General features: G+C 43.3%; 1 protein-coding gene across 4 annotated transcripts in view; it reads right to left on the bottom strand.

The window, feature by feature from the left end:
* Positions 1-18,831, bottom strand: part of PAPSS1 (3'-phosphoadenosine 5'-phosphosulfate synthase 1) — a 104,615-nt gene that overhangs the window by 40,171 nt on the left and 45,613 nt on the right. For all 4 annotated transcript variants that reach the window (XM_036267156.1, XM_036267164.1, XM_036267170.1 and 1 more), the window contains one exon: positions 11,331-11,466. In XM_036267156.1, the coding sequence (XP_036123049.1) occupies positions 11,331-11,466 (136 nt within the window). The remainder of the gene's footprint in view (positions 1-11,330; positions 11,467-18,831) is intronic.

Raw genomic sequence — 18,831 nt, forward strand, 5'->3', positions numbered from 1 at the left:
ATAACGAAATAAGGTACAAAGAACAAGAAAGTCTTGATACAGATATATGAGCATTTAAAATTATTCTGCTTTTAGGAGATGGGAAGAGGTGTGCAGACCTGAAAGCATTTCTATCCTTCTGAATTCACTTCAAATTGTGTTTTCCACGTGATATAAAAAGATTCCAAAATGTCCCTTTTGACTAAGGAGAGCTCTAGAGCCCACCTCCCCCAAGACCAAGCAGCAGTTTTACTCTGGGACTCTACCGTACTCCAGCTCTTCAAAAGAGAAGATGAAGAATGACATTCTTACGACTTTCTGCTGGCATTGACGCGAATATTAATATTCCTCCCTCTAGGGGCTCACTGCCTGAACTTCACCTGCCTAACCTCATGGCTCACTCAGCTTGGCTCTCTCACCTCTCCTCCCTTCCCTTCACGCTGCCCATTTTTCATACACTGCCTTGAATCACAACAGAGACACTAAGTGTTAAGGAATCCTACTCCTGGGTCAATGTGAGTTACTGCACTGATGGGACGGTCTGGGGGGGAGTGGGGGGGGTCCAGGCTTAAACCACGGGAGGAGAGAAGACACTGGCCCAGCACAGGCCCAGCACCAGGACCAAGGACACTCCTGCATGATCAGGCCGACAGGCCAGGGCCTAAAGACGGGGACTGCCTACATACAGGGAGGTACATCAAGTAAGTAAATACGCCGAGGATAATGGGAGCCAGGATTCTTACTAGAGGAGGAGGAAGGCATAAGTGCCAAAGGAGAATGGCTGGAACAGACTATGTGACACTGGACTGTGACTGGAAGTAGTATGAACTCGTGGTTTTCAGCTGTTTAGATAGACAGATACAGGGACAGACATAAACGCATGTGAGTTTATGTGTATATGTGTAAAGGTGTATTTCCTAGTTCTGTTCACTGAAAGGACCTACAAGCGACAACTATCAGCGGCAATGAGCAAAACCGAGGCCCGAGTTTTGCATTCTATTTCAATTGGTATTAAGCATTCCCCACTGAAATTAATCGGGGCAAAGCGGCTGATTCTAGGGCTGAGGCAAGAAAAGTACAGTAAGTGCTCATTTAACATCATCAATAGGTTCCGCATCCAATCTTACCACATGCTAATTATTTTAAAGAGAGTTAAGTCCCTACATCATCTCATTGTTATAATGAAATGAACCTGCAGTACAACATGAGCTGCAACATCCTCTGTGTCATAAAGAAAGAAAGCACTCCAAGAATGACGGGGACATGTCCACAGGACAAAGCAACCAGTTAGGCAAACCCAGAACAAGCTAAACATGAAAGTAAGTAACAGTAATGGATCGTAACGTACTGAGTTACACAGTAATCTGTGAGTCCCTGAGAATAAAATAAATGAATTAACCAATGGGCGAGAAGTGGAAATTTTACCTTGTGGTAGAAAGTCAACAAAATGAAGAAATCAGAAAGTCTCCATTTGGCAGTATTTGTAGTGTGATAAAACTAGCAGGTAAAAGTTTGATAACAAAATATTTACTTATAGTCCAAAATCTCTCCCCCAAAATACTGGTAAGTACAAAATAATTGGTTAACTTTACAGCAATCTTAAGGGACAAAAGTTAACTTAAGAAAGGTTCACCTTGGCTGTAATAGAACAAATCTACCCTGTGCGCCAGCAAATACAATGCACTGAGAATCCAGCATTGCTTCCTACAGTATTCCTGCCCAAACATGTGCAACCTGAATCTGATCGAGAGGAAACAGCAGAGGAGTCAAAGCTAGTTACAGGCACAAAAATAAATGACTCATCAGACACAACAAAGACCCACCGTTCCAAATCGAAAGAGAACGAGATCCGAAACCAGAAAGGAAAGGGCAAAGAGAAGACATGGTTGTTGCTGTTGGTCTTGCTGTGAGGACACTAGTAGGACAGTGGCATATGGTTTGAATGGAGGACACAGATGAGACAGTACATCGATGTTATTTTCCCGAGTTTGGTGAGCACAGTGAGCTTAGATAGGAGTCTGCTCTTATTTTTAGAAAATACTAAGGGGTAATCAGGCAACAAGTCTTCAACTTTCAAACAGACTGAAAAAGCAATAATAATAATGCTAATAATTATGGAATCTAGGTCAAGAATATATGAGTTCTTGGTACTATTCTTGCGATTTTTCTTGAAATTTAAAATTATTTCAAATTGAAAAGTTAAAAAACAAAGTCAAAAGTTATGACACAAGGCATGAACCAATTACAATGTGTAGATCGTATTTAGATACTCATTCAAACAAACTGTAAAAAAAAGTGACTATTATAAAAGTATTAGAAATTTGAAGACTGACTGGTTATTGGATAATATTCAGAAACAAATGTTACTATGTAGATGCGATAGTGGTATCATGGTATCTTTCTCTCTCTCTCTCTCTCTCTCTCTCTCTCTCTCTCCCCCCCCCCCCGCCCGCCCTTCCTCCTTCCCTTCCATTCTATCTAGAAATCAATGAAAAAATACCCTCGAGTGAGGATTTAAAAATAATAATAATAATAATAATATAAAGTACAGAGCATGGTGAGACGCATAGTACACACAGTAAGTCGAAGTTCCTTAAGACAATTATTTCCTTCCTTCCTTCCTTCCTTCCTTCCTTCCTTCCTTCCTTCCTTCCATTTATTTTAATCCTCATCTGAGAATATTTTTCCATTGATTTTTAGAGGGGAGTTGGGGAACAAAGAGAGAAACATCGATGTGAAAGAGACACATGGATTGGTTGCCTCCCGCATGACCCCAACCTGGGCTGGGGATCGAACCTATAACTGAGGTACATGCCCTTGACTGGGAAACAAACCCATGACTCTTCGATCCACGAGCTGATGCTCTAACTGCTGAGACAGACCCATCAGGGCAAGACAATTTTTTTTTTAAATCCTCACCCGAGGATATTTTTCATTGATTTTTAGATAGAGTGGAAGGGAGAGGGGGAGGGAGAGAGAGAGAAACATTGATGTGAGAGAGACACATCAATTGGCTGCCCCCTGCATGATCCCAACTGGGGCTGGGGATCAAATCTACAACCCGGGTACATGCCCCTGACTGGGAATCGAACCCAAGACCCTTCGGTCCTCGGGCCAATGCTTTAAATGCTGAGCCAAACCACCTAGGGAAAGACAATTCATTCTTTACACACACACAAACTCCTGGCAGAAAACTGAACCCGCTGCCCCACTGGTGGCTAGAGGTCCACTGCAGTCCCAACTCTGCTGCCAGTGCGTGTCCAAGGTGAGGGCTGTTAGCTCTTTGCTGGATACACAGCCTGCGCCCTCTTAATCAGGAACAGGAGTCTCTCTGTGAACACGACCTCTGGTTAATACATCTCAGGTATATAATGACTACATTTCTACACTTCAATCAGGTCAAATCTGATTTTAACTTGCCATTTAGCAGGGCTATTTATATGACAGGATGTGCAAAAGGAAACATAAAAAATATATTCTGTCTCAAATACACATATTTCACAGATTCTAATAATTTATCTACCTAGGCTTTCTTTCCAAAAAGAATTAATCTAGCTCCACACTGGACATGTAACAGATAAAGTTAAGATGGATGACTTATTAAAAGTTCATATCAGAAACATATAAAGGGTTTTACTGCCAAAATGTCTTCCAGGTAGAATTCCTTCCCTACCATCAGTTGGTTGCACTCAGAAACCCAATGACCATTTGATCTGTCTGCCCATTTTTTTCTTGCCAACAGAACCAGGTCTTTCTTAAATTTGTGGTCTTTTCGATTCCTTGTAACTATTTATCAATAAATTACGCAAATGCTTTAACCATCTGTAGATCCAAGATGTATTTTCACCCCTACCACCTGGTTTCTCCACTAGAGAACTTCTGGGAATGAACACTGTTAACAGGAGTACCTGATCCACTGGAAGCTACATTCCCAAGGTAATGTCACAACTAACATAACTTAGTATGCATCACTATGAATTTTCTTCCATCAATTTTCCATGAAGAATAAAAGAATAATGGGCAACTGTGAACCTGGGGCCACTAATACAACAACTTTCATTAACATCTCACATTCTCATCCCCATTTTCTAAAAATCAGTGATTTCCCCCATTGTCACACCATAATCAGTGTTAAATATTTGCCTTCTCACTTATAATTCCTTACAGCTTCATTTAAGACTGCTTTACCTAAGATCATGGCTTTGACTGTGTTTGAGAATGGAAGATGGTCTACATGACTGAAAAGTAGTAGTAACATGTATTACTTCCATGTCTTTCTAGCCCTCTGTACCCATTCCTGGGAAAGAACCAGGTATTCCATAATCTTGACATAGAAAGTACACTGTAAAGCCGCTGACACCATGACTAAAGCAAACGTTTTCCCTTACGAGCCAGAGTGAGTATTTTAGGCTTTGAAGGCTATGGAGTTTCTGCAGCAACTACTCAGCAGGCTACAGTGGTGCAAAAACAGCTACAGACAATGCATAATCAACTGAATGTGGCAGCTTTCCAATAAAACTTTATTTATAAAATCCAGCGGTGGGCCAGATCTGGCCTGCAGGCTATAGTTTGCCAAATGAAATGTGGCTGATAGAAGTAAAGTCAGCGTTCCAACCAAGCCAGCCGATGTGAGCGAACATGTAGATGCAGAGGAAAAGAAACGTGTCTGAGGAACACAGGCTCCTCCATTCTGTCCAAGAGGGATATAAATATGAAACCTGGCACAAGATGTCACGTAGAACATCGAACGCCAGGTTAGGAAAGACACAGCGTTCCCAGCAGGGGCTGTGAGTGAGCCAGGAGTATCTTACAGAAAACAAGTCTAACAGCACCGTGCAGGACTGATGTGGGGAGAGCAGAGGGTATGTGGGTACAGGGAAGGGCCAGCAAAACAAAAAGACAACTGTCGCTGAGGACCATGTTCCCACATTTCCATATAAAATAAAACTTCCACCAATTCTTCCATTCTCTCCACCCACTTAATCTGTTCCTCCCCCAGGATCCGGACAGGCTCCTCCCACACACTGCTGACCTGGGGTTGAGGACAGCTGAAGACAGGCACTGCCCTCTCCCTCCGCACCCTCCCCATCCTGCTCCCAGCAGCCAAGGCCCCTGAGCAGGGCTCTGTTAGTGACTAGTAAATCTGCATATGCTGACCAAGCCCGCCCGAGGCTCCAGACCATCTCTCCACTGCCTAGTGCCCGGTGCACAGCTCAGACGGGACTCCTCCCAGCCTCCTGCGCTGCTGGTCCTCCTCAACACCCTCGGGGGCCACAGCGCCACTGCTCATCCCAGAGTCTCAGATCCCTTCCTGGCCCTCACCCTCCGCAGGCAGCGAAGCACATGGTCCCTGGCGCTCACCAGCTGCTCTGCTCTCCTCACTAGTGATGCCACAGCAGCCCTTTGCCGCCTCTGCACCAGACGTGTGCTACTGGTCTTCCTCCCCACCGCCACACAGCTGCCACAGCTGGGGCAGGGAGGAAATCAGTCTGGGGCAAGACAAAAACTCCATTTTAGAGCCCAGCCAGTGTGGCTCAGTGGTTGAGCATCAACCCACGCACCAAGAGGTCATGGGTTTGATTCCGGGTCAGGACACATGCCCAGGTTGTGGGCCCGATCCCCAGTGGGGGGCATGCAGGAGGCGGCCAGTTGATGTTCTCTCTCACCAATGTTTCTATCTCTCTCTCCCTCTCCCTCCCCCTCTCTCTAAAATCAATAAATAAATAAAAAAATTTTAAATTCCATTTTAGATATGTTTTCCTGAGACAACAGGGAAACTGGTCCTGCCCCCAGGAGTTTAGAGCTTAGTCTAGTTAGAGGAGAAGGAGCACACACTCACTAACCAGAACACGTGAGGAACGCTAGACTTCCTGCAACTGCAACAGGACAGAATTAGATCTTTGTTCTCAGAAGATAAGTCTGGTGACTGTGTGAAGGATGAAGTGATGGAAGAAAAAAATAGGACTGGATTCATTCATTTGACCAGTTCTTTCCTGCTCCATCACATAGCATGAAACTCCGGCCAAATCCAAAAGGCACTTTCCTGTTTTAAATGCTCCTGACCTCTCCCCTACTTCTGACGTTTAAAAAAATACTCCACGTTCCTCATGGTCTCAGGCCTGCCAACCATGACACCAATCTTTTCTGCTTCATTTGTCTCTTTACTCTTTTTTTCTTTTTTTTCAGTAAAAACCATGAAATACTGAAGAAAACTTGCGGGGGAATCGTCACCCACAAATGCACCATGCTAATATAGCTGTTTCTTGCACCGTACAGCTGTTCTCCTTACGCATACGCATGCATTTTTACACAGTTCCAATCAGACTTGCATGACATCTCATATTCTGCTTGGCCATGCTGGTGTGATCCCGTTCCTGACACCTGGTAGTCCCTCTCAGTGCAACGGGGTTCACTGCTGGGTCCGATGAAATTCTTTCTCTGCCTACCCTTCAGGAAACGTACCCTTCACCTGGATCCAATTACTCTGCGCACACAGATGGCTTCTGTTAGCTGCATCTCAGAGACCTGACCTTCCTGCTCAGCAGTTTAGAGACTGAAAACATTTCGATCCATATTGCTCATTATTGCCCTGTATCCCCTCATTGCTTCCACCTTCACGTCGCAAGCCACACCCGTTCCTTTTGCTGTATTTCATATCCACATAAAGGAAGAGCCAGTGGTACGGCTGGGCCCCTTTTCCTCTGGATTGGACACCATCTAGCCCAGGAGCCCACACATGGAAACAAGCACGAGCTGACCCTTTCCTTCCAGCAGGTGGAAGGGGAAGAGCGTGGAGAAGGTTCTTCTGAGCAAGTGTTGATGTGCAACAGGGCCAGCAAACAGCGGCCACTAGCATTTCCTGCTGGTGGGAAGAGTGTGAGCACTGACTCCCCGGGGAGAGCAGGACACGGGTCGCCCGATGCAGTATCATGGCATCTGACTCTGTGGGGCACCATGAAAAGTACCAGGGTGGGACCCCTGCTCTGCCACTTTTCAGCTGAGTACCCGTGGACAACTTCAGCGCTCTGGGCAGGGCTGTTCTGAGCAACAAGTAAGGTGATGAGCAAGAAAGTGCTCCTAAGCCCGAGGCATCCTTCCCCCAGACTCCTCAGAACTGTGCTTGGCCCCCTGGCCCACAGTCAGAGCCCCAGTATGCATCCCAACCACTGAACCCAGAATTACAACATCTTCCTGCTTCCCGGCTTTCAACTTCTCTGTCCCACTGTCCCACATACAGCAGTAATTACTCAGTCTCCTCTTCCAATCCTATCAGGCTTTAATATCTGCCACATTACCTAGCCTAAAGCTCTAAAACAGGCGTGTCTGCTTCCCCTAAATAGTGCAGCTAAACCAGAGTACTGACAGTAATTCTAGAGTTGGGGGGGTGAGCATACACACATTGAATGTTTGCTTCCGTGGGAGTTTTCTGAAGAGAACTGGAAGAAAAACTTTGATCTCCCTGCCTCTCTCTGGGCTGTCATAAATTACCAGTATTTCTCTTACTAAAACTGCGTATGAGAGAAAAACTCAGTAAGACAAAGATAGTCCACCTGAGTAAATACAAACATAGTATTAGAATTCTTCACAAACAGGTATCTTACACCCCAAAGCATGCAGCAATGAAATGTTTTTCATTCTTAGGACTAGAAATGCTTTCAAATTAAAATAATAAATAAGGTGGAATATAAACTTGTTGCCAACTGGGCTCTGGGCTGCTTCCCATTAATTCTATCTTGCGCCTGTGTGCATCTGCGTGTGTGCGTGTGTGCGCGTGTGTGCGCGTGTGTGCGTCTGTGTGTGTGCGCGTGTGCGCGCGCCTGCGTGTGTGCGCGTGTGTGTGCGTGTGCGCGTGCCTCCATGGCGGCAGTCCTCGGCTCGGCGGGCCACCAGAGATGGGGAAGACAAGACTGGCAGGAGCCCCCACGCCGGCAGCATCCTGCCTCCACGCTATGCTTCTGGCTGGGCCTCCATCCCTACAACCAGCCCTGCCCCGCAGCCCCTCCTCACAGCTCCGGCTCCTCTCACCGGGTTTCAGCCTCGGCCCCTTCCCCTGCCCTTCCAGGAGTGGTAACACGCCCCGCACTGCTGGTCCCTGGATGCTGCGGCATTCCTGTGGGTTCCCTTAACCCTGACCATCCTTCTTGAAACGCTCACTTTGTGCAGTTATGTTCAGAGCCTCATCTGAGTGTGCTTGACTTGCCCGGCAGCCTCCCCTCAACCAGCCTCCGGTCACACTGTCTCCAGCTCACTGCCATGTATGGTCAGGAGAGCCTAGTGCCCTCAGATAAATCACCTGCTTCAGCCTCAGCTTTCTCATGGATCACCCCCAACGCTGCTAAGATATCCGTCTCATGTCTCTATCCATTCATTTAAAATAAGACTTTTTGGTTTAACAGCTCTACAAAGCTTTCTTAGATTTATTCAACACTGTGCTACCACATACTAGCCTGAAAGAAATTATGTCAACTTTTTCCTTTGTAACCTGGCAGGACCCCAGTGTTCTGTGTGTAATAAATACTAACTGGCTCTCACTTGGCTTAAGTGAAACTCATTCTTTCTTTCCAAAATAGTGATCAACCACCAGTGATTCAAAGAACTTGCCGTGTCACCTTGCAACCACTGTGTGGGTATTAAAGACCTCGCAATCCTTCCAGCTACAGAATGGCTGGAACAGCAAAGCTGACCATATCAATGTGCACAACACATCAGCCCACAGGGGGTAACCAAGGTGCTTATTAGGGAAGGAGAAAGAGAGCGGTAAGAAAAAAACCCTAAGTAAAAGAAAAAAATATTCTGTTTTCTCTCCCTTGAACTATGTTTCATACATACCAGCAGATGACTTATTACTGGCTTCCTAACAGTGAACAAGAACTACAAAGCAAACTCCTCAGTCTGTTGCTTATTTGCCTTAGTCTAAAATGGAAAAGTAAATAAAATAACACTCCACGATCTTTGTTGTCAAATATAAAGCTAATAACTGGCTCTTAGCTACTCTAAACAAATTTGCAATCCCTCGTTATGTAATAAATTCTTTAACTGATATAAAATGTTTGGCTCACTAAGAAAAGTATAAAATAGATGTAATATTAAAGTTTCTAATTATGAATACTAATTCCTTGATAAGATTCCTCAACAGTGCCCACAATAAATTCACTAACATGAATTTTAAATATGAATTCAATTTTGGCAAAAAATTAAAGTAAGTGAGGTCGTCTTAGGAAGTCCTCCATTAAACATGTTCCTATTCACCAGAAAAGAGAGAGAAATCTACACATTAAAAAAAGACAAACTACTGGATACTTCTAGCTACAAATAAAAGAAGACCCAATTAGAAGTGCCTGAAATAATTCAAACATGCATTAGGTCTCTGAGTAAGAGATCAGAGATAGAGGAATCCAGGGTTGGGTCAGAAACTGAAACAGTGTAAGAGTCTCAGGGATTCTCATGAGCACAAAATGACTGTCAGAGCTCCAAACACTGTACCTTTACATCACAGCATCCAAAGCACCCCCTGCTTGGAGGAGAAGGATGGGACAAGATGACTTTTTGTTCTCAGCCAGCTTCTTGTCAGGAAGGAAAACCTTACGTCTCAGTGGGCAGAACTGACTTAAACACTGACCCTTAAATCAGTGACAAGAGAGTGAAGCACTGTCTGGGCCCAAAAATGTTAGCAAGAAACAAGATAAATAAGCTGTTGCATAGGCAAGTACCAAGTAAAGCATTCAGAGAAAGTCCTGCACAGGTTTTAAAGCCAAATAATTTGCTTCAAATTCAGAGAAAGGAGTCCAGCTGGGAAGGGCGGAAGGTGAGCACGCCTGCAGCAGTGCCCTGCAGGGGCCGAGCAGAAACCGAGCACAGAGGGGGCAGGCTGGGTGGGAACTCGGCTCTGAAGAGTGTGTGCGTGGCCTCCCGTCCTTGATCTCAACACTTCAAATATCAGCAAACTACAGGAGAGCTTAAAAATAAACTGACACACTTTTTCTAACCTTCACACAAATATAGATAAGACTAGCTTCACTCACCTAACAGAGATCATGACCTTAGCCTCTTGCTCTGTGCCAGGTACTGTTTACAGTGCCCTAAGCATTTTACCTCACTTCCATTTGAAAATAAAATCCTGTGCATTAGGTACCATCATTACGCTCACTTTTACAATGGAGGAACCAAGCCTTAGAAAGAAAAGCAATCTCCCACAACCACAGAACTACGAGGTGGGGAAGCAGGGACGCTGTGCATGGGACTCTAGGATCCGGGGTTCACAGAAGCTGAACACAGCTGACAGAAGAGTGCTCTCGCCCTCATTCCTACTGTCACTTGGGCGGAGACAAATATGGCTTGGTGACCAGCTAATTCCGTAAAAAGTAACCACGTTCACCGGACTTTTCTCAGCCATCTCCGTCTGATTTCTATACAGAAAATATCTTAAAAAAAAAAACAAAAAAAAAAAAAACACACTCACTGAAGCTCAGGCCTTACACATTTCTGCAGAGGGTGAAAATTAATTAGTAGCATGATTGTAAGATGCTTCGAATTCTTCAGATCTTAAAAAAAACCTCCCAACGACCATGAATGCAGTGAGATAGAAGGTCTCCCGCGGCGCCTGAACGTGTGCGCGCAGGGAGAGCGAGCGCCGGCACACCAGCGTCAACACGGCATTCCCCTCCCGCTGTGTGAAGACTGCCAACCACAGGCGTCCGATACAGAAAGCCTGTCCTGAGAAAGTTATGATATAAGACAATATCATAAAGAACAGCATCTATAGACTCTGCTCTTCCTGCTCTGTTCATCCTACTCCAGAAATTTAAAATCATTACTGACCTCCGCTCCCACAACCTCTTCTGCTACTTGCTTACTCTCTCTTTTCCACTATAAGCTGCTGTTATTTATTTATGGACCTCAGCACTTGGCACTCTGGCCTATAAAGAAGAACAGCAAACATATGTTGAATGAATAGCAAACATTTGTTGAATGAATAGCAAACATGATAAAAGTGTTGTTGCTCTAGCACTTTCCGCAGTGATACGTTCCAAGATGGAAGACATTCCAAGATATAAAGCACATTGAGGTGAGTGAGTCCTTCAAAATATTCCTCTTCCATAGTTCTTTTCAGCTTTAACAGGTGAGTTTTATACTAAACAAGTAAATGGTCAATTTGTTATTAGCATCTATCTTCCACATAGTATATGAAATGCTGTTAGATCAAATTATACCTTTGCTTACATATTCCAAATGCTACATTTACCTTTACTCATTCTGTTTCACATTATTGTCATAATAAGCCTCCTAGAACTTTCCCCATCAAGTAGAAAGCCCAAGACGCCCCACATTAGAGAACGAAGCCCATGTCATACCGGCATTCATGTCTTTAAACTTCTGCTTTAGCTCAGTAGGAGTGAGCCGATACTGATCAAGACCATCATTCCAGTAAATTCGGTCCAAGACTTGAAGATCTCCTCCAATCAGCCAATCTCCTTGTTCCATAACCATCTAATGGGAAGGGGAAAAAATACAATTGTTTTAAACAGGAACCAAGAGAAAATAGGAACATTTCTCTCATAAAAGCTAACGATGGTTGTAACTTCCACTTTCACCTCAAGGGCAATGGTAAACCTGTTTAGCCTAACAACGGAATTAGGGCTGCAAATGCTACAGAAGTAGAATATATGTTATAATTTCTCACAGGACTTGTGAAACAACTATTACATTTACAAACAGAAGGCAAACAAAACCAACCCCAATAATTACAACGTTTAAAGTCACAAAAGCATTCTTTTCATGTTGCTGTGTGTTAACAGAAAAACGTGTAGTCCTAGGTCACCCCGTCTTTCGTGCCCTCCAATGCTAACGTTCAAGCAATTACAATAATGTCAGAGTTGGGCACATGTCTTCTCATCTCCACACCACCTCAAATGTCTTACCACTTCTCTCGTCCTCTGTCCCTGCACCTGGGAAGAGCAGGTGTCATTTTCTAGGTCATGTCCACTCGCCCAGAGCAGCTCAAGCACACCCTTCCCCCTCGACTCCTTGGGTTTCTGTGCTAACAATGTATCTAAACTGCTGCAGTCACTTTCTACCTGGTCTTCCTCACTAGCAGGTCCATCCATCAAACCACTCATCCAATGAATACTTTCTGAGTAACTAGTATGTGCCAGGGCCTACACCAGGCCTGGAAAATACACAGACAACAAGAGAGAGACCTTCCTCGAATGGAGCTTACGTTACAGTTACAACAGGAGACACAGAGCAGAGACCAGAGAAATATCAGCTGGTACCGAATGCTACAGAGAAAATAACCAGGGCAGTGGAACACAGTGCCCAGGGCATACAGGGAGTAACATTTAAGAAAAGGAGGCAGTGAAGGCCTTTCTGAGAGTGACATTTAACCGAGATGATGAAAAGGAACCAGCGTGGAGGAAAAGCATTTTAGGTAGAGGGGGCAGCAAGTGCAAAGTCCTGGAGCAGCAGGCTCTGTCTTTGAGGAACAGGAAGAAGGCTAATGCCGCTAGAGGTCAGACAGGGTTAAAGCAAGGGCAGGAGCAGGGGCAGAGTGAGCGAGGGCAGGGGTGAGAAGACTGGGCTAGACCACACGAGGCCACAGTCAGGAACGAGTTTTATTCTAATTACAATGAGCAGCTTACTGGAGGGTTTTAAAGAGTAGAGTGATAAGCTCAGATTTATATTTTTAGAAGACTCAGTCTGGCTGCTCCGAGGAGAATGGACGGTAGTGGGTGTGCCAGGAAGCAGATTCCAGCCACAGTCTAGCCTAGAAACTGGATAAGGTGGACGGGACCGGTGGCAGTGGAGTGGAGCATGGACGTCCTCAGGCACTACTGGTGATCCTTACATGCTCCACACCTGCCTGTGGCCTCTTCGTCCCCAGTAGGCATGCAGTGTGGCACAAAGAACACAGAAGACCCAGGACAGACTGATCCTGACTCTTAACTGGTTCCTCTGCAGCCCTGGGCACGTGGAACCCACTCTAGACTCTTCAGGATGAGGAAAAACACCTTGTCTACCTCCGGGGGTCGCTGTAAGAACCCCAAACAGAAATGTGGTCTTAGAAGCACACCTATATGTAAATTGTTATGATGACTGAACAAAGGCATAACATTTTAGGTAGAATGCATGGCAAGCCCTCCACCTTTCCAAGGTCCCATCTCCCACTCGACAGCAGCTAGATCTCCCACACCCTGACTCTCTGCTCCTCCTTTTCCACAGCCCCGAGGGCCACAGTTCTCCAGTCCCTTATCCAAACCCCACTGGTTTCCCAAGGCTGCAGAGCAGGTGCCAACTAACACCAAGAAGTCTTACAGGTCACTCTTAAAACAATGATACAAAATATAAGCAGCACCCACATTTGAGTGATTAAAAAATGTCCCTTCCACCAAATTCATATGAAAAGTCCCCTCTAGTGATGGAGGCTACACAGTATGAGAAGCTCGACATACCAATAATCATTCTCTGCTACGATTACAAAAGATGGCTTTGCGTCCATCCCACCTGTTAGCTGCATAATTTTGGTCGTGACATTTATCCCCTATAAGTCTCACTTTCTCCATGTGTACATGCCACAGGATGATGGACACGCCACTCATCCTACAGGTTTGCTATGTGGCTCAAAGAATTTACATGAACATGTTTTGGAAACTATGCTACTTGTTACTGATAAGTAGGATTTTAATGTCGAAGGAATGCCTGACACCATCACTAGTTCGACCTCATTTCCTAAGAAAACATATCCTCTAGCCCTGATTGGTTGCTCAGTGGTTAGAGGATCAGCCCTCAGACCAGAGTCGTGAGTTCCATTCCAGCAAAGGCACGTACCTCAGTTGTGGTTCAGTTCCCAGCTCTGGTTGGCGTTGTGTGAGAGTCAACCAATCGATGTGTCTCTCTCACATTGATGTCTCTCTCTCTTTCTCCCTCCCTCTCTCCCTCTTTTCAACTCTATCAAAAAAATCAATGGAAAAATATCCTTGGGGTTAGAGAATATATTCAAAGAAATAGTGACAAAAAACTTCCCTAATTTGGTGAAGGAAGGAGGCATTCAAGTTCAAGAAGCACAGAGAGCCCCAAGTAAGAAGAACACAAACAGGCCTACACCAAGACACATAGTAATCAAACTGCCAAAAATTAAAGACAAAGAGAGAATCCTAAAAGGAGCAAGAGATAAGCACAGGTTACCTACAAAGGAAACCCCATAAGGCTCTCAGCTGACTTCTCACAAGAAACAATACAGGCAAGAAGGGAATGGCAAGAAGTAATCAAGGTCATGAAAAACAAGGATCTGAATCCAAGACTACTCTACCCAGCAAGGCTATCATTCAAAATAGAAGGTCAAATAAAGAGCTTCCCAGACCAAAAAAGGCTAAGGGAATACACTAGCACCAAACCAGCGCTGCAAGAAATGTTAAAAGGACTGCTGTTATTACCAGGAGAAATAGGAAGAAAAATAGAACCACACTAAACAAAAATGGCAATAAATAAGTACATATCAATAATCACCTTAAATGGAAATGGACTGAATGCTCCCATAAAAAGACACAGAGTAGCTGATTGGATAAGAAAGCATGACTCATCTATATGTTGTTTGCAAGAGACCCACCTCACAACAAAAGACTCACATAGATTGAAAGTGAAGGGATGGAAAAAAATCTTCCAAGCAAACGGAATAGAAAAAAAGCTGGGGTAGCAATACTCATATCTGATAAAAATAGATTTCAGAATGAAGGCCATAATTAGAGACAAAGAAGGCCACTACATAATATTGAAAGGATCTATCCAACAGGAAGATATAACCTTGATTAACATATATGCACCCAATATAGGAGCACCAAAATATATTAAAAATCTTCTGGAGGACTTCCAATGAGAAATCAATAGCAATACAATCATAGCAGGGGACTTCAACACCCCGCTGACATCGCTGGATAGATCCTCTAGACAAAAAGATAGCAAGGAAACAGAGACTCTAAATGAAGCACTAGACCAAATGGATTTAATAGATATCTACAGAGAACTACACCCCAAAACTACAGAATTCACATTCTTCTCAAGTGCACATGGGACATTCTCAAAGATAGACCACATGTGAGGGCACAAACTAAGTCTCTACAAGTTCAAGAAGACAGAAATTATATCAAGCATCTTCTCAGATCACAACGGCATGAAACTAGAAATCAACTGCAAGAACATACAAAGACATTCGAACACATGGAACCTAAATAGCATGTTATTAAACAATGAACGGGTCACTGAGGAGATCAAGGAAGAAATCAAAAAATTCCTGGAAACCAATGAAAATGAAGACACAACAACACAAAATCTATGGGATGCAGTGAAAGCAGTTCTGAGAGGGAAGTTCATAACACTACAGGCCTACCTCAAAAAAGAAGAAAAATCTCTAATAGACTATCTAACTTCACAACTTAAAGAACTAGAGAGCAAACAAAAAGAAAACCCCAGAGCAAGTAGAAGGAAGGAAATAGTAAAGATCAGAGCAAAAATAAATGACATAGAGACCAAAAAAACAATTCAAAGGATCAATAAAACAAAGAGCTGGTTTTTCGAAAAGATAAACAAGATTGATGGACCCTTAGCTAGACTCACCAAGAAACAAAGAGAGAGAACCCAAATACACAGAATCAGGAATGAAAGAGGAGAGATAACAACTGACACCACAGAAATACAAAAGATAGTTAACAACTACTATGAACAATTATATGGTAACAAATTCGACAATCTAAGCGAAATGGACAAATTTCTAGAAACACACAGACTCCCAAAACTAGATCAGGAAGAGATCGAAACTTGAACAGACCAATAACAACAGAAGAAATTGAAGATGTAATCAAGACTCTCCCAGCAAACAAAGCCCAGGCCCGGATGGCTTCACAGGGGAGTTTTACCGAACATTCAAAGAAGAACTAATACCCATTCTCCTCAAACTATTTCAAAAAATTCAAGAAGAAGGAAGACTTCCAAACCCCTTTTATGAAGCCAGCATAATTCTAATTCCAAAACCAGAAAAAGACACAACAAAGAAAGAAAACTACAGGCCAATATCCCTGATGAACATAGATGCCAAAATCCTAAACAAAATACTAGCAAATCGGATCCAGCAATACACCAAAAAAAATTATCCACCATGACCAAGTGGGATTCATCCCAGGGATGCAAGGCTGGTACAATATTCGCAAATCCATAAACGTGATACACCACATAAATAAAATGAAGGATAAAAACCACATGATAATATCAATAGATGCTGAAAAAGCCTTCAACAAAATCCAGCATCCATTTCTGATAAAAACGCTCAGCAGTGTGGGAATAGAGGGATCATATCTAGACATAATAAAGGCCATATGTGAAAGACCTACAGCCAACATCATACTCAATGGGCAGAAACTAAAAGTATTTCCCTTAAGAACAGGAACAAGGCAAGGATGCCCACTTTCGCCACTCCTATTTAACATAGTACTGGAAGTCTTAGCCACAGCAATCAGACAGGAAGAAAAAATAAAAGTGATCCAAATTGGAAAGGAGGAAGTGAAATTGTCATTGTTTGCAGATGACATGATACTGTACATAGAAGACCCCAAAGACTCCATCAAAAGTTTACTAGACTTAATAAATGAATTTGGCAAAGTAGCAGGATACAAAATTAACGTCAAGAAATTGATGGCATTCTTATACACCAATGATGAACTCACAGAAAGAGAAACTGAAAAAACAATCCCATTTACCATGGCAGCAAAAAAATTAAGATACCTAGGAATAAACTTAACCAAAGAAATAAAGGACCTATTCGCACAAAACTACAGGTCATTGAAAAAAGAAATAGAGGAAGATATAAAAAAGTGGAAGCACATACCTTGTTCATGGATTGGGAGAATTAACATCATTAAAATGTCCATATTACCCAAAGCAATATATATAGATTCAACGCAATCCCCATCAAAATACCAACGGCATACTTCACAGAATTAGAACAATTATTTCAAAAGTTCATATGGAACCAAAAAAGGCCTCGAATAGCCACAACAATCTTGAAAAGGAAGAACAAAGTTGGAGGGATCACAATACCAGATTTCTGGTTATACTACAAAGCCACTGTAATCAAAACAGCCTGGTACTGGCACAAAAACAGGCATATAGACCAGTGGAACAGAACAGAGAACCCAGAAATGGACCCAAGGCAATTTGCTCAATTAATATTTGACAAAGGTGGCAAGAGCATACAGTGGAGTAAGGACAGCCTCTTTAATAAATGGTGCTGGGAAAATTGGACAGCTACTTGCAGAAAAATGAAACTAGACCATCAACTTACACCCTACACGAGAATAAACTCAAAATGGATAAAAGACTTAAATGTAACTCATGAATCCATAAAAATCCTAGAAGAGACTGTAGGCAACAAAATTTCAGACATCATACACAGCAGAATTTTTACTGACACATCACCAAAGGCAATAGAAACAAAGGAGAAAATGAACACATGGGACTACATCAAACTCAAAAGCTTCTGCATAGCGAAAGATACAATCATCAAAAAGGAAAGGCTACCCACTGTATGGGAGAGCACAATTGCCAATGACATATCAGACAAGGGGTTAATTTCCAATACATATAGAGTGCTCATACAACTCCACAAAAGGAAGACAAAGAATCCAATTAAAAAATGGGCAGAGGAACTGAATAGACACCTCTCTAAACAGGACATACAAATGGCTAAGAAACATATGAAGAAATGCTCATCATCACTAATCATCAGAGAGATGCAAATTAAAACAACAATGAGGTATCACCTCACACCTGTCAGAATGGCCGCCATCAATAAATCATCAAACAACAAGTGTTGGCGAGGGTGTGGAGAAAAGGGGACGCTAGTACACTGCTGGTGGGAATGCAGACTGGTGCAGCCACTATGGAAAACAATATGGTGTTACCTCAAAAAATTAAAAATTGAACTTCCATTTGACCCAGTGATCCCACTTCTAGGAATATATCCTAAGAAGCCTGAAACACCAACCAGAAAGAATACATGTACCCCCATGTTTGTAGCAGCACTATTTACAATAGCTAAGATCTGGAAACAGCCCAAGTGTCCATCAGTCAGCTGTGGTACATATACACAATGGAGTACTATGCAGCTGTAAGAAAGAAAGACCTCTTATCATTTGAGACTACATGGAGGGACCTGGAAAGTATCATCCTAAGTGAAACAAGCCAAACAGAGAAAGACAAGTTTCATATGATCTCACTTATTTGTGGAATATAATGAACATAACAGTCTGAGGAAGGGGGTAGTCCCAGAGACGCAGAAGTGGGATACAGACTGACAATCCCCTAAATAGGGGGGGGTGGGGAAGAGATAAACCACAGAATTTTTTTTTTTTTTTTTGTTCAGGTAGAGTGGGAGGGAGAGAGAGGAACAGAGAGAGAGAGAGAAACATCGATGTGAAAGGAACACATCGAGTGGCTGCCTCCCGCACAACCGACCAGGGCCGGGGACAAACTGCAACCGAGGTACGCGCCCTTAGCGGGAACCAAACCCGGGTCTCTCAGGACCGCAGGCCGACGCTCTAACCGCTGAGCCAAACCGGCCAGGGAAACCACAGAATTTATATGCATGTATGCATGAACAGTGGACATGGACAACAACCTAGGGAAAGGGCAGGGAGGGAGGGGGAGGGGGGAATCAGTGGGGGGAAAAGGAGAAACATCTGTAACAAAAATTAATTAATAAAAATTAAATAAATTTTTTTTAAAAAATGTATTACCTATAATAAAAGGAAAAAAAGAAGAAAAAAGAAAAATATCCTTGGGTGAGAATTACAAAAAAAATTTTTTGCC

The sequence above is a fragment of the Molossus molossus genome, unplaced genomic scaffold (assembly GCF_014108415.1).
Source record: "Molossus molossus isolate mMolMol1 unplaced genomic scaffold, mMolMol1.p scaffold_m16_p_1, whole genome shotgun sequence".
NCBI classification, from domain to species: Eukaryota; Metazoa; Chordata; class Mammalia; order Chiroptera; family Molossidae; genus Molossus; species Molossus molossus.